Raw genomic sequence first — 17,483 nt, forward strand, 5'->3', positions numbered from 1 at the left:
CCCCTGAACATTAGTGGGATAGGCTCTGTGCCAGTTTCAAAGATAGAGGGAAGCATTGATGATTGACCAGAGAAAGGGGTCATGGATCTGTGCTTATGCTGTACCAGTGGTCAGCAATCCTTGCATAGAAGGTGTGGGCTGCTATGTCCCTGGATTATAGGATGGGGGGAATTGGATTTTGTTTCCAACTCTCAACCCAGGCTTACTTCCAGCCACAAAGCCCAATTACTCAGACTTTGTGTGCTGTGAGCTGGGGGGCAGGTGAGTAATTCTCGGCACAATTCTTTCAGCCATGTGTATGTGCCTGATAACAGACCACAAGAGACTAGGAGATAAGTTTTCTCTTGGTTTTTGTTTGCATTTCCTAAATCGCCCTGCTGAATTTTATGTTTCCCAAGCGGTCAGTACCAGTCTGCAGTCCTTGGGTTAGGACAGGTGTTTTCTAAGCAGGAACGCTTTCCTTTGAATGAGATGATATTTACGTAATTGTTAATCTTTCAAAATTCTTGCTGGTAACAAAGCCGTGTAACTCTAAACAGGGGGGCAGGACATGACTAGTCAAGTGAGCTCTAATGAGTTATTTGTTTTGTCCCAGTTTTAATAGCTCTGGGCATATTTTTGAAATAAAATATCTGACAGGAGGTCAGAAAAATCCAGAAGTCAGCAAGAGAAACCTTGTAAATGGACTACCCAGCCCACTGAATATATTTTCACGCATCATTCTGACATAGCAGCAATGTTCCCTTTCGTCGGGTTTATTTAAAATCACAATTACTCGGAAGCTCTGTTATTTATAATTGTATTCTGACAGTGAAGAAATGACAAATATTACCACAGTCCATGCCATATTTGCACAATCATCAGCCTCTGAGTCATGTTCAAAGCAGTCAGCAAAGTGTTCCATTTTCTCATTTTGCTCTGTCTTTTATAATCATTAGCCATTCATCACTGATGTTGTTATAAGCAGTGTCAAGCACCTCAGATGGTGTGTTGTGCATGCCTTTCAAATGTAGCCCAAGCAAAAGCACAGTCAGTGACAACATGTGACACACCTGCAAGGGCGGATAGGTATTTTAGTGCAGCAGCATCATGCTAATTTTCAATACAAATGGCAAGAGCTTATAATTCCAATACAATATAATTTCAGTACAAATGATAGATCTTATAATTCCTAGTTCTACTTCATTGTTCCTATTTTACTTATTTTGAAATAAGAAAGGGGAAAATAATCTCCCCATGACAAAAGATCTGTTGTTGTTGTTGTTTCACACATTGATGATGCTTTTCCATTGTGTAAAGATCCTGAGATAAATACACCAATCAGTACTGAGCAATTTCATTTTGCTTCATCAGACTTCTGATACATTTCTTCCATTTTATGCAGGGCATCCTAGATATTTCAATCAGCTTTCAACTGGACTGGACATGGTTGGATTAGCTGCAGACTGGCTGACATCAACAGCAAATACTAATATGTAAGTAGCCAAATTTGCCACTATCATTATCTAGGTTAATTTTAAAATTAGATTCCACAGTATTTGCTGTAGCTGTAGGTCAAAGAAAGCCTTTCATGTGAAACTAGCAGGAAAAACATTTGTCTGCCTTTTAAATTTTAATACAGCCATCATGTTATTTTAAAACTGCTTTGTATGTTGTCTCCCATAAAAAAAATGCATCACATAAATAAAATGACAGCTCTGATAAAATTCCTGCAAGTGAAGGGGAAAATATTTTTGTATTTTGCATACATAAATATGTAAAATGTGAAATGGAAACACAAACAGATGCTGCTAGGTAAATAGACTTGCTGACAAAAGAACCTGATCTTGCAATCCTTACTCATGTGGGTTAGTGCCATTGGTTTCAGTGTGACTATCCAAGTGGCGAAGGACTGCAGGGTCAGACCCAAAGTTTATTTGTAAGTCTCCTGGCCTACAAAGTGTTCTATGCACATCTTGCTTTATGCACCATGTCTCATTGACTTCAGTGAGACTACATTTGCATGTGAAGTGAAGGGCCTTGTTCTGGTCAATAGCTCTTGAACACATTGTAATAATGTGAGCCCCTGTCCTGCAGGAAGCTGAGCAAGCTCCACTCCTGCTGAAGTCAGTGGGAACAGAGTCCTCGGCACCTCACAGGAGTGGGGTTGAAAACATTTAAACTTCAAGGCAGAAAGAAAGTAATCAAATATACTGCAAAATATAGTTCTCTGCACTGTACACTATACCGTATATATACATAATATGGATTCAGGGTTTGACAGTAGAAACAATTGTGTAGATATTTTAAGTAGTAAATTAATGTTTTAAATAAAAAGAATAAAATATGGCCATTACTACATTTCAGGTTCACCTATGAAATTGCTCCAGTGTTTGTACTTTTGGAATATGTCACGCTAAGGAAAATGAGAGAAATGATTGGCTGGCCAGGGGGCTGTGGCGATGGGATATTTTCACCTGGTATATGATATTTCAAGCTTTCTTTGTGTTTCAGACTATACTATGACAGACCTCATAACTAATCTAGCTAAAGAGGCAATACAATGAAATCCACAGTTTCAAGAGGTTACTCACTAATAACAACCGCTGTCCTCTGTTGGATAAAAGTACTGCATATTTATGAAATTCAGGGATGTGATTATTAGGGATTTTAATGTCTGTCACTATTGAATACTCCCTTCAAGCAAATTGTGCTGCATTATGAACAGCAATAGTAGTGCATGGAAAACATAATCAGAAGAGACATTTGCCCTGCAGTTCTGCTATGGTCCTACTTTCTTATGGATTGCATAAAATAAAAGACTATAGTGTTAATAATGAGACAGAGAAACACTCTGATGCCCTCCATCATTACAGTAGAAATTTAAGTGAGCAGGATAATGTATCATCCCTGTCAGTAAATACAAAGCCTGGCCAATATCTTGCAAAGCCTTATGTTTGTGAATAATTTTACACAGGTGAGTTGTCCTATTGAGTTCCATGGGACTGCTCATGTGAGTAGTTATTCAAGTGTGCAAGTGCTTGCAAGATCAGAGCCCTAGCTTCTTCAAGGCAAATCAATAAGTCAAGAAATGAGTATGATTAACTATAGAGGAATCATTGTCAGTTCCAAGCACTATTTCCTTGAGACATCTGATTTTTTAGCATGCCATTTAATCTTTTGCATTACACTCTTCTTCACTTCCCATTTTACTCTGAAACTTTATTATTTAAAATTACTTCTGTATTTATCTCCCAAAGCCACAGAAACTATCCAGAAAAGGGACAAAGACTTAGCACTGTATAGATTACCTTTGTCAATTTCACAGCAACAGAATGACCTCTGCGGGAGGAATCTGTTCTGGAAAGAAAGGTTCAGTGGTCTCACAGGGGGGGAAAGGATGTTTTGACTATCACCTGATGAGTAGACTGCACAGCTAATCATCACAGGCACTTCTGAGCCCCCAACATACACTGAGTGTGAAGTTCATTCCTGTGCAGAGGACCAATGCAAAGCCCACATCACATGCCACTCAAGAGGGCTTAAGCAGGCTCAGGGCCTTGTTCTGGCCCTTTGTACAGGGGTGAATTTTAAACATAGTGAAAGCGGGAAATTTATATTACTTATTATTAATGAGCATTTAAATAGCATAATATGAACCTGACCTCATTCCTACTGAAGCAGGACAAGTTTGTTCCATAATGCACAGGAACCTGCTGCTGTTCATGGGCATTACTGTGTCTGCTCACAGCCAAAGCACTTCACATACAGAATGTAAAAACCAGAAAGGGGTTAAGTAGGCAAACTGCAGTGCGATCAGCAACAGTGTACAGATAGGAGCAAATCCTTCATTACACTATCATCACTTTCCTTCTCCTGACATAAGGAGGGAGGACTGGATTGTGCCTTGCTGAAAGTCAATATTATACATGGCTCTATAGCTATTTGTAGACCATGGGTCAAATTCAGCCTGGACTATGTTGGTTCAATTCCCATGGAAGTCTCTGGACCAAATCAACTGTAGTGTAAATTACAGGTTGGATGTTAAGGTGGTCAGAGAATGAGTGTAAGTGTTAAAGTTGTGTAGCTTGCAGTGATTTGACATTCAGTGGGTTAGCAAAGCAAGTGTAACATTCAGCAAGTGGCAAATGAGGTAGATTAGTAATCAACAAGAGGGTATTATTGTTCTTATTCATTGTTTGTATCATGGTAGTGCCTGGAAGCTCCAATCAAGCTCATGGCCTCGTTGTATGAGGCACTGTGCAAACACAGTGAGAGACAAGTCCCTGCCCCAAAGATCTTACAATCTAAATAGCAAAGACAGACAAAGAATGAGAGGGGAAACAGAGGCACAGAGCGGTGAAGTGACTTGCCCAAAGTCATATAGCAGGTCTGTAGCAAAGTTGAGAACAGAAGGCCATTAGACAATGCTGCCTCCTCTAAGACAAGCAAAGATAAGATGAAGCAAAGGGAATCTACAGCCAGGTACCACTTAAACCCACTCACGTCTATTTTCTGACCAACTTTATACTCAATGTGCAACTTACACCATTGTTTATATCACATCTGAATTTGTCTCACTGCCTCTAAAAGCTTCCTCTAGATTAGAGGATTTCACCATGTCATGGTGCCATACTAGTTAACAGTATGTCCTACTAACTAGTTGTATTCTGCTACTCTAGGTTTCATTTGTGGGGTGCTCATTGTTTCTGCTTTGCATACAATCCCTGAGACATTCTGTATGGTTGTGTTTGCCTTTTAGCTAATTGCTCTCTGCACAGCACTACTAATCAGGAGGTGGCACTAAGAAAAATGCTGTCTCTTAGGGAGTTATTGAGGCTGCGTGTACAGTGTTTGTATTCACAATTAGAGTTGGCCAGGAATTTTTTGATGAAATATTTTTGCATCAGAAAACATTGAGTAGTCAAAACCAAAACTGTGGGAAAGGATCAGTATTGATGAATTTCCTGTTTTGAGAAATAATTGGAAAAAAGTTTTGTAATTGTCAAAACAGGACATTTCAACATTTTCAAAACAAAAAGTTTCATTTTTCAGTGTGAAACAATGTTTTGTTTTAAAATTTTAGTTAATTTACATAAAAAATATTTTAAAATGTAAAAGGTCAAAACTGAAAAGAAAAATTTCAATTGACCTGATCTAATTTTTTTTTCAGATGATCTGGTCTCAAAATGTTTTAAGATTTCACCTTTTTTTTTTTTCCTGATTCTGGATGGAAAAAAATTTGAAATCTCAAAAATTCCTGTGGGGTAGGAAAACCATTTCCCACCAAGCTTTTAATCACAACTAATAAAACAACTTTATAGAGTCTAAAGACTTTAATTGTTCAAACTACATGATGGAGCAGCTCTGTTGGAGTGCAAGGAAACCTAGTAAGAAAAGAGGATTAATAGCAACACTGCTTGGACAGTACAAGCCAATAGACAGGACAGTACTGATGTGGATGGTAATTAGGCATATCCTTATTGCTAGATTAAAAGAGTAGCACATTTAGGTAGAGGGCCTGTTTCAGTTATGAAGTCTGGTAGGTGGTTATATGAGGTGGAGTGACCCACAAAACATACACCAAATGGGAGAAATCCTGGCCCTATTGAAGTCAGTGGAAGTGTTGTCATTGATTTCAGTGGGGCCAGGATTTCATCAAATGGGTCAAATTCTGGAAATATGCAGAAAAATGAGGCAGCACCCCTATATATAGCTCTCCTATGTCCAGAATAGGAATCTTCCTTCCCTCTGCGGAGGAGAAACTAGCTTCCAGGGGAAAGGAGGAGTGGTATTTAGGGGCTCCACAATCACTGGTTTATGGAGTGCACATATACACACTGGTCATCTGGAATGTAGTCCTGTATCATTCATATATGATTTCTGATCAGAGAAGATTACTTGTTTATACTGTAATTCACACTTCTTACGAAGCAATAACTACTGTGCCAGATCTGCTTGTTTCGGCAATAGTCAAAACCATCTTTGTCTTTTTCTCTATGTCAGGGTACTATACCATCCCCTTTTAGTTCTAATCCCTGCATCTCCGAATGAAAGAATAGTTTTTATATAAAGCTCTCACTGCTGTGAAGAAAAGTCTCTAACTCTATCCATTCTCTGCAATTGACCATATACAGACCTGATTTTGAGCTGTACTTTTACAGGTGTCTTTGGCACCCACAATTAATTATGGGCATAAAAATGTGCCTGCAAAAATGAGCGCCTAGGTTGAGGCCCATTAATAAATGTAATTCTAAATGGCTAAACAATAAAGGGAGTGATAGAAACGGTCCGTTGATGTAGGAACTCCTACATTCTAAACTTGGTGTTGACACTAATTCCATTTGTTGCCTTAGACAAGTCATTTAGACCAAATTTCTAAAACTCAGATGCCTTAATTTAGGCATCTAATTCTACAGTTAAGCAACTGAATACTTTAGGGATGTAAATTTGGCCTTAACCTCCCTGCTTCAATTTCTTCATTTGTAACAATAAGCATTAAAATATCTACATATCTCACAAGGGGTTGTGAAGAATAAATCACTTACAAGCCTGCTTCTGCTCTCATACCAGTTTTACACTGGTCCAACTCCATTGACTTCAGTGGAGCTAATCTTAATTTAAACCAATGCAAGTGAGATCAGAATGAAATTCACTGCTTATAAAGACTGAAGATTAGTCTTAATTTAAAGAAAAACCTTGAACCAGAGTACAGTTAGAAAGGGAGATACAAGCACAATTCTTGGCATACAATGGAATAGTATGAACATAACTCCATGTTCACTGTAACAAAAAGAAAAAGCCAAAACAATGGCCAGACCAGAGCCGGAGCTGGTGTAATGTGATGTAACTCCATTGACTTCAATGGAATTACTCTGATTTACACTTGCTTACAATCTGGCCCACCATTTTTAAACCTAAAACATAACCATTAAGCAGATACAGAACTATTGTAAAACCTGCACCTGCATTATATCCCATAGTAACAATGGGTTGCTAGGCTATATCCAGATCTTACTTATCTTATCAATTGCTGAACTACACGTCCATTTTACTGAGCTTTTAAAAAGGAAAGAAACTGAATTACTGTGTTTTTTGGTGTCTAAATTGTTTAATTTAAGCATTAGAAACTGAATTATATAGATCAAAATATAGTACAGCTCTAGACTAGGTGAATCAATCTGACACTTGAAACTGATAGTTTTAATCAATGTATGAAAGTGATTTTGATAGACTATTGTTAGAGAAATTTAATCCCTTCCCATCTCCCAACCCCACTGTGGGGGGAAAAAATCCTTTCAGAGGGCAGGGTTGGTAATAGATTTTAAAATAAAAGGAACAATTGTTGGACTGGTGTCCTTTTTTTTTTTCTTTTCTTTTTCTGGTTGCCCTAATGCTTTGACCTGGTGGTATATCCAGGACACCAGATTTGGGACCGATGCTGGAGTCTTTGAGGGCAGAGAGCATGTCACTCTCATGTGCCACTTGGCAATTTTCCCTGTGGTGGTTTACATGTTGAAAGAGGCCCTTTGCCTTCTCACACATGGGGTCCGAGCATCACATAAGAATACAAATTAGCAGCATGTGCAACTGTTCTTAGGAAAGAGAAGGACATGTTTGGGGAATGTGGGGAAGTGGCATCCAGGAATAGGGAGAGGGCAGAAACCCCATGACCCCATTCTGGCCAGCTTAACTTTTCACATGCTTGTCTTGGGGCGTGGGAGGTGTGTTAATAGACCCATTTGGTCTATCCCCTTCTCCCCCCGATTAGAAGAACAATGAGCAAGAACCATTCATGCTCCCTTGCCTATGAACTTGAGTTGGAAAAACTGTAATAAGAGTGTAGTTTGTACTAAAATGATGTTAATAATGCATAGAAAAAATAACAGTGTATTACTGTGGACTCCAGGTGGTGCCATATCTAACATGTATGCTATGTTGATTGCACGTTTCAAGATGTTCCCAGAAGTCAAAGAGAAAGGAATGGCAGCTATTCCCAGGCTGGTTGCCTTCACCTCAGAGCATGTATGTGTTTCTATTTTATCCAGTTTGTTAAACTTGCTTTTGTTAATTAAACCAGGACAGAAAGAATACCCGAGCAAGGGATTTGTAGCTACGTGGTTTCATTTCTGTTATACTTTCATTGGGAATAAAAAAGGGTGGTTTCTTGTTACATGAAGGGATATACTGGATGCTTGATGTTGAAATGCATGATATTCTAAAGCAAGGTCTATAAATCATTGTGTCTTTCTGGCTTTCACTTATATCTGTGTAAATCTTAGTGTGAAATCCAGTGTGTGTGAGCTCAGAATCAGGCTCTATAACACTTTGGCAGTGATTTCTCTGTTTATATCACTCTAATGGAAATAGAAAATCTCTGTAAATCCAAACATCAGTAGCTGACACTGTTCCTACTGTAATTTAAAAACAATGTGATAACATACATGAAGACAGTAATATTTAAATGCTATACATGCAGTAGAATAAATATCAGATCTGTGCTTGCTGCTGAATATGGGGGGTAGGTTGACTTTACCATTGATTTATCACCATGAACCAAACCCTGAGTCCAGCTTCTTTGGCAATAAGGGTTGCATATGCCCTAGACACTTGCATAAACTGGCTGTGCACTGAGCTGACCAGTGCTAGGATGAGGGGAGGTGGCTTCACACATAGGATGGTGGGGAGAAAAAACCACAACTGCCCAATGTGTGGGAGATGTAGTGAGTTTCCCACTCCAGACTCTCCCCGTGGTGGAATTAGCTTGACTTTAGAGCTGTATTAACCTTCCCATGTACAGGAAGAGGGTGGAAAGAGAAGACAGGGCCAGGCTTCATGCTCCCCCTCTAAATTTCCCTCCAGCTGACTACTTTCAGCCAATGAGGAACCTTTGCCTGCTAGGGCATCAGCAGAGGCACTGCACATGCTCAGTGCCTCCCCAGGCATAATCCTCAAAGACCTCACTGCCATATGTGGCAATGTGAACGGTCAAAGTTGGGGTGTCCACCGCTGGGAAGGACGAAGGTTAAGTGGCCTCAAAGCTAGTATATGGGTGTCTGCAGGGAAAGTCTCTTTCAGGATCTGTGTTCGCTCCCGTGTCTGCAGAGACTAGACGGTCCTGCAGGTTCCACACTTCAGAGCAGCTGGGCTAAGAATTTGGCCCCACAGCAATCAGAGAGAAAAATAATCCATAAAATAATAATGACTATCCAAAAAGGCCATGCGGCAACGGATACATAATCAATAGAAGACCAGAAACCCAGCAAATTCTTACAAACAAGGTTGTTTAGAATAATAATTCCCTCTGGTCACTATGTAATCTAACAATATTTCATAGAACTGGAACAGTGCACAATGAATCAAATCTTACTAACATTCTCAAAATAATGAAATGAGTCTTAACATCATTGAGATTTTATGCTAAGGGACAGGAATATTGCTACTTAAAGTGACTAAAATGTATTTCAAAGTCAAGTGTGTTGTCAAGTATGTAATATAATCCCTGAGAGCTGATAGTTATATTCATTAAATGATCTTAAATTACAGTTATTGCCCCTTCCACAAAACAGCTGCAAAAACACTGATAACAATGCAGAATCCCAGTTTCCAGGGATCAAACTACCCTGTGAACTATAGTTTCCCACAAAATATCCAATAATTTGCCCTTAGGATATTGCTTGATGAAACTGAGTTATTTGTGTCCTCTAACCCTTAATTCGTTACACAAAGCTTGCAGGTTTGGGTGCTTTATTTATTTATTTTAAAGTATAATAGAAACTGTTCCAGAAATATCATAGCCCCAGCAGCATAATCCTATTTAGAATAGAAGTGTTGTTCAGCAGCAGAACTGACAGGGGGATTTTTGGATGTCAGTTAGCACACCCAACTGGCCTTCTTGTCCATGTAATACAATTCAACCTGATGTTAGCTTCTCTCTGATTCAGCAACATGCCATTACCAAGCAGTGTGACTACAAGGCGAGCATTCCATACACTTTGCGTTATCAGCCCTCTCTTTGTGTTTATGATGGAATAGTGAACCCAGGTATAAAATTGCTGTATATCTTTAGGTGAATAAAGATGATGCGTCAGGGAAAAAGTAAAAATCCAACAGGAGCAAATCCAAGACAATAATATCAGCACAAGCAGCAGAGTCAGTTCCCATTTTCACCTATGTAAATTTGGAATACCTCCATTGTTACCTTCTTGGAGTTACTCCATGTTTACACTGAAATCACAGTCTGGCCCCTTGAGCCAACGAATATTCAGCCATCTAGTGTATGCTTCAGTTAGAAGAGCCTTTGTATTCTGTACAATATTATGACATACACCTCTACCCCGATATAACGCTGTCCTCGGGAGCCAAAAAATCTTACCGCGTTATAGGTGAAACCACATTATATCGAACTTGCTTTGATTTGCCGGAGTGCGCAGCCCTGCCCCCCCCCAGAGCGCCGCTTTACCGCGTTATATCCGAATTCGTGTTATATCGGGTCACGTTATATCGGGGCAGAGGTGTACCTCTGACTCTGCATCACTTCTATTCCATCCCACCATTTAGGACACTGCTATAGCTAACTTACAACTTTATGGGTCAAATTCAGCCCTGGTATAGCTCCATTAAGATGCACTTGCTTACACCAGGGCTAAATGTCATGTTATTTATTTACTGGCACAGCTTTCTAGAGCCAAATGCTGATCTCATTTGCACTAGATGTGGAGTAACTCCCTTCAAGTCAATGATGCTGGTTTGAGTCTGGTGTAAGAGAGAGCAGACTTTGTAAATAGATCCTTCATAGGTAAAAATCATGGATGTCACCCATTATATTCCATTTTTATATAACTTTGAAAACCCAATGAAAATCCAAGACTTAGAGCCACTTCCTTGGTCCCATTACATCTGCTTTGAGCTGTTCTGGCAATGAAGAGCAGACTGAACACTGCTTTAAGTGTTAGCTAAGGTGTTTCCATACGTAGTATAGGGAGCATTGCATAGGCTAAGGAAAGGGGGGATGCCCAGAACACCTTTGTGTTCAATTCCCATGTGCCAGAACGATCCCCTGAGGTCCTTGCCATTTGGCACAACTTAGAGTAGCCCTTTGGTTTCTAGAAATTGCTCCTTGGAACTGGACTGTCACTTCAGGATCAGGTTTCCCCTCCTCCCCCAACCCACTCTAAGCTGAACTGGACATGAAATGCCTGGTCCTGTAGATCTTGTCCCAGGTGTATATTTGGTGCACACTCCAAAGCAAATTGTTACTGTTCTCATTTTGCGCATGGGTCTGGATAGCCTCGCAGTTGCACCTTATATTGTAACTTTGGGCCAAATTCATTTTTCAGTTACACATGTTTAAATGTAAAACTTTTGATCTGAAAATCACTGGGCTCTGAATACAAAAATAAAAAGTTACAGCGAAAAAACCCAAGTTAATGGTATTTCCCATTATTCAACCAAATAGTAGAAGGATAAAGAAAACAGATGCTAAAGATAAACACCTCTGGACTGTTCTATGCTCATTCACATTGGCTTCACACCATGTTCGTTCCATTGATTTCAATAGAATTACACTAATGTAAAGTGAGATCAATCCTAGGCTCTCAGCCATTACAATGATTTAAGAGTATGAAGTAAATGTCCTTCTTTGTTCCACATAATGCAAAATCAGTTTTAAGAAGGGTATGAAATCCAGCTAGATTATTTGTTAAATCAGGTCATGGAGCAACGCATGGCCTAGGATCTCAGCCTGCATTCCCTGCATCCCCAAAACCTTAGAGATCCTCAAGGACTGCAAGTTTAGGCCCTAAAAGACTTTCACTTACTCTGTGGGCTTGAGCTATAATTAAGGGCTATAGGGTCTCCTCCTAGGGTTACAGGGATAAAAAGCAGCCATGTCTGGGCATGGGTGACAGAAGGAGAGTGCTGCCTCCACATCATCTCCTCTTCTCCAAGCCTGCAAGAGTTTGGAGGGTAAGACAGTGCTAAGTGTCAACTTACTTGCTGCCCCATTCCACTCTGCTCACGAAGGACTCAAGGAAAAGTGACAGCTAGAGTAATGACAGGCAACATGGCTCAGGGGCCCGGAGGGAGCCAACAGGAGGCTGGGAGCCAATGTGGAGGCACAGTGCCTCCAGAATATCCCTAGCTTCTGCACATCCTTCAGATCCATGTAGATCTGCTGATTTTAGTGGAGGTCAATCTCCTGCCCTTCCTCTGCCACCCACCAGCACTTTTGCATGGGGGCAGAGCTCACCTCGTGCTCCAAATAGTCAAATTTGTAGGTTGTAGGAGTCATGGAATTTCCTGTCACATACTTGGGAGCAGCCCATGTGGTTATAGCCCTAATTACATCAATTAATTGTAATGAGGACCAAAGTTCGCACTGTAATGAAAACCCTAGGGATGGAGCTGTTCAAAACATTTTCTACTAAATGCTTTTTTTTTTTTTTTTGGCTGAAAAATGATTCTTTGTCAAAGCTGAAACACTTGGCAGTGTTCTAGCAATTTTGACAAAGCTTTTGCCAGAAAGTTTCTGAGGTGCAAAATGGTCACTTCCAGAGAGGGAGAAATCAACCTTTTTGATCCAAAAATGGACATTTTGATACAGTTTTGTTTCACAAAAACATTCTAAAAGTTTTGGTTTCATTCCAGTGTAATGAAAACAAATTTCCAAATCTCAAATATTGTCATGAAATGGAATTGTTTTTCTTCACCCAGCTCTGCCTAGGAGATAGTTTTCCAGGCCCTGCCCCATGGATAAGGCTCCCAGAGGTAACACGTACATGATGGTGTTTTTAGGGAGAGATTTGAGGATACTGGAGACTAGGGTTTTCATTTGGTGCCCTACAGTATGAAGTTATTCCTAACAGGGATAGTTTCTCCACTAAATCCATGGCAGAGTAGTTACTCCTCTAATCATGCAGAGGAAGCGGGCAGAGGTTCTATTTTCCACCATCTAAAGAAAAGTAGCTTTGTTCCCAACATAGAAATTGAGATCAATTTTAACTCTCTGATTAGCATTTCTTTTTTGATTACCTCATACACAAGGATTCGAAAAGTTGGTGGGCTTGATTGAGGAATAACTCCATTTAAATCAATGGATTTACATCGTATACCAGCACAGAGTCCAACTGAAGTAAACAGGGCTACATATGGACATAGGAGTCCACTCATACTCAGATCAGATTGCAGGATTGGGGCCTTCTTGCCAACAGCTCCAGCTTTGATTGCTTGGTTTCATTTTAAGACCTGTACAATTTTTCCCTTGGAGCATTCCACAAATAAACCAAAGAAAACCAAAGCCTTGGACTTTGTTGCATGAGGAAGGCTGTGTGCAGATAAATTGTTTGAAATGTAAAAGGTAGAAACATTTGCATGTCAGGCAGAGACACAGAATTATAACTTATTCTCCCCTAACATTAACAAAATACCTGCTAACCTTCTACCAGCAGCAAATATAACACCACGCAAAGACACATATCTTACGTCAGTGTGTTTAGAACATTGATGTGACTATAACCAGCATGCACATACCCTGGAAGGATTCCATTTTGATAGATAATTGCAATAAATGCTACGGTTTGCTATTAGACATTTACAGTGAGTCACCCTGGTGCAGAGAGCCCACATAAGGCCCTCCACTCCATTTAAATCCTGGGTGGAACTGCAGAGGGAAGCTTCTTCGTACCTTTTGTGCCATGTAGGGTGTCTCCATCAAATAGGCTAAGGTGGAGAAATTGTAGGGGATGAGGCCCCGCACTTACACAGGAGCCACGTCCCAGAGTCTCTATATAGAGATCACAGAGGGACAATGACACTCTTCTATCTGATAGGCTGTCCAGCCTGCCCAGAGTCTGGGAGTTAATTCCCCACCCAGTTAATTCCCTTCACAAAGCTTATTTATGAATTTCCCCCTAAGCAGAAAAGACATGAGCATTGGGGATCACAACATTATACGTTTTTTTTTCTCTTCAGTTTCAGACATCCCTAATTAGGAGATAATGATTTATTAAGCCATAAAATATGCCAGAAGATTGAGTGTCATAATCATATATATATTAAAGCAGGGATAATGTAAGATAAGAATAGGTCACCATATATTTCAGTGTCACCGAAATTGTTAATGAACCTTTAAATCTAATTAGCAGAATGATTTCAATTCTTCATTTTTTGGAAGGGCCTGATTCTCTCATAAATGTGTATCGTGCTTCCTACACTGCAAAGTTCAATATAAAAAAAAAGGGCACAAAAGATGATGAAGACAAAAAAGTTATTCCAAACAGCCTAAGAAATTTTAGAAAGAGGAAAGTATCTCCTAGCTGAACAGGCCCATTTTATGTTGGATAATAATCTACCCTAATAACTTAGCATAAATAGTACTCTACCCTTCCTGCTTTTCACCATTACATTTAAAACACTTCCCTTTCAAGAAACAAATCTAGGTTTCTCTTGAACCCTTCTTCACGCAACTTTAATCCCTTGCTGGCATAAAACATAAGTATCTCATACATCTGGAATCCCTTGCGAAGCTATCTCAAAGTCGGTCACCTGTGAGAAATAACTTCAGCTTCTTCAGTTTTTCCTTGTAACCTCAATTCTTCAGGCCTGGGGTTATCTTTGTTGCCCTCCATAACACTTTCTGGAAGGCAGGGCTTTTCTTCCTGTTAATGGGGTGTCACACCAAAGTGAGCAGTGTGCTTTGTCAGCCCATTACCGGATACAGCACACTCCCTCACCTCATGTCCAGCCAGCTCCACTGCCCAGGGGTATAAGGAGGGTGGAAGCATGGCTGTGCCTACTTCCAATCTCTCTTCCACCTTCCTAACCCATATTTTCTCAGAGGGGCATATCAGGCAGTCAGCCCCTGCTCTCCCCAGCCCATGACAGAACCCAAGATCTGGATAGCTTCCGCATTGCCACATGGATAGGGGTGGGTCTCACTCCCTCTTCCCTTCATGGCCACACAGAACCCAGCAACACTCTAACTCAATGCTAATATAATGAGAGATTTTATTTTCTACTAGATAGAAGAGTTACGGGAGCAATTCCATTTTATCCAGTGTAGAACAATGAGCCAAATTCATCCTTTCTGTAATGCCATTGACTTTAAAGCCAATGAATTACATTTAATGCCACGTCTCCAGTTCTTTAGCCCTTTCCTATATAACCGATATATTATACTATATAACATATAGGTGTCTTTTCACATAACACACATGTAACGTATATGTAGGTATATAACTGGATGGATGAAATCAATGATTTTCTTAAATTGGTAACGTAATTGCTGGATTTAGGAATTGTTAATGAACTACCAGTATTTTGACACCCTTACAGTTCCCCTCTAATCTGTGTAAAGATCAACAGAATCTTCCTGTGCTCAGGATTTTGTGCTAAGGTTCATTGTGTCAATAGCCTCTTAGTGGATTCCCAGCTGCATTATCACAGGGCTCTATGGCTGGAGTGCGCATGACCACATTGCCTCAAGAGAGGTGCTGGGGAGACTGCCTCAGTGAAAACAACCCTTCCCGCTGCTACTCCTGCCACATGGGCAGAAGGAGGAAACTGCTTTCTCTGGTCAGCCACGGCACGACCTCCTCCCTGCTTCCAAGGGGCTGCTGCGAACCTGCGATGCGTGTACTTGTGCAACTGCACAAGGGATGGAAAGCAGCTTGTTGATCCATCTTGTGAAGCCGTGCCTGAAGCACCCACAATCCAGCCCTAAATCAAAAGTGGATCCAGGAATCTGCAGGAATAAAGCTCACCCTTTACTGACCTAGCGAAGAACATTCGGGTGTGTTTCTTAACATGCACATTAAGGATTGCATGAAAAAAGAGTACAGAATTGTGACAGAGAGGGGTACAATGCTGAGCAGAACTGTGTTATGTTTACTGGATTGAACACCATTTACCCTTTCACGAAAGAGACGACAGAACTGTGGGAAAGAACATGCATGACTTGCATAACTCAGTTCAGCTATGGTTTTGACAAGTCAGACCCTGGCAGTATATAGAGTGGCATTACATGCAAACATCTATTCATAGAACACTTAAGGCCTGATCCTGGAAGATGCTGAGTGCCTTTGGGAGGTACTGAGCACCTTCAGCTCCCACTGAAGTCAGCATTTACATGCTTGGTTCCTGGGCCAAACTTGTAAGCACATGCTTAAATCCATCCCTATTCATCAGACCACTTAAGCATGTGCTAAACTTCAAGCATGTACTTCAGTCCCATTAAAGTCAAAAGGAGTTATACAGATGCTTAACTTTAAGAACATGCTTAAGTGGTTTGCTGAATAGGGATGGTTTGCTGAACTGGGGACCTAGAGCATAGATTACAGGACTGGAAAACTTAATACATGATTTTGGCATAGCTGACCAGTGTGCAGTGCTGGTATATTGCAGTCACATACCACTGGGGAAGTTTCATCAATTAGTTTAACCAAGAAATATTATTACATCATTAGGAATATAGGCCTGCCATGAGCTGTATAGACCCCAGGAATTAATGCAGGAACTGCCAGCTAGTTCTGTTTGGCAGCCTCACCGCAGCTCGGAGAATAAAAGAGCTGAGAAGCAGAGGAGTGGGGCAGCTGCCAGAGGAGCCAGCAGTCCAGAGAAAGGAGGTTCTGTCAGCAAGCTGGTGAGACGCTGCCCCCAGAGTGACAACAACCCAAGGAAGGGATGACCTGAGCCACAGGCTGAGAAGCCTACAGAACCGAGGGCGATAGGAAGGAGCTCAGGGTACAGCAGGAGAATTGATGAGAACTGATCCTGCCTGGGTTAAGGGCCGTGAGCTGGAACCAAGTGGACTGGATGGGCCTGGGTTCCCCTACCTACCTCTTAACAGAGATGTAAGAGCCAAGTTCCTGGAGGACAAAGACCAGCTAATCCCTGTCAAACATAGGGGGAGTCTGTACATTCCAGTGGGACAGAAATTAACATCCCTGCCCCTGGAATAGCACTATAGAGATTGAGACAAGAAGGGCAGGCTGACTGCCCTACCCATCTGAGCAGAATCTGTGCAATGCTGAGTCTGACCAAAGAGTGGCGCTGATGTGTTGAGGCGCCAGGCCACAAGGCATCCTAGAGAACTGCTTTCATACTCCATCTATAACTTCAGTACTTGTTGGTTCAAAAGTGATTTTGATATGCTTAACTATGATGGTCTGCAGAATTGCATTTTGAGTGCAATTCATAGTATTATCAGCATCTTTTTCATTAAATCCTTCACAAATATTTGCAATAAACACATCTCTGTTCTGCTTAGAATTGTCTTCAGAAAAGGCAAGCCCTCTTTCTACCCAATTGTATAATCCAATGAGTCAATTTCTTACATTTGACGGAGGAGAGAGAACAAACTAATTAATAAAAGACTGTTGATTCCAGGAGTCTGATAAGTGAAGGAAAACAAATTATCCTATAGGAGAAAACCCATGTTGTAATCCTGCCAATTGTATGACTCTGATAAGACACTACTGATATAATTATTCATGTAACTTTGAGAA

General features: G+C 40.6%; 1 protein-coding gene across 1 annotated transcript in view; it reads left to right on the forward strand.

Moving 5' to 3' along the window:
- Nucleotides 1-17,483, forward strand: part of GAD2 (glutamate decarboxylase 2) — a 53,582-nt gene that overhangs the window by 7,797 nt on the left and 28,302 nt on the right. Inside the window, exons 5-7 of the mRNA XM_054020747.1 lie at nt 1,385-1,475; nt 2,347-2,459; nt 7,889-8,004. Of these exons, the coding sequence (XP_053876722.1) occupies nt 1,385-1,475; nt 2,347-2,459; nt 7,889-8,004 (320 nt within the window). The remainder of the gene's footprint in view (nt 1-1,384; nt 1,476-2,346; nt 2,460-7,888; nt 8,005-17,483) is intronic.

This window comes from Malaclemys terrapin, chromosome 2, assembly GCF_027887155.1.
Source record: "Malaclemys terrapin pileata isolate rMalTer1 chromosome 2, rMalTer1.hap1, whole genome shotgun sequence".
Classification (NCBI taxonomy): Eukaryota; Metazoa; Chordata; order Testudines; family Emydidae; genus Malaclemys; species Malaclemys terrapin.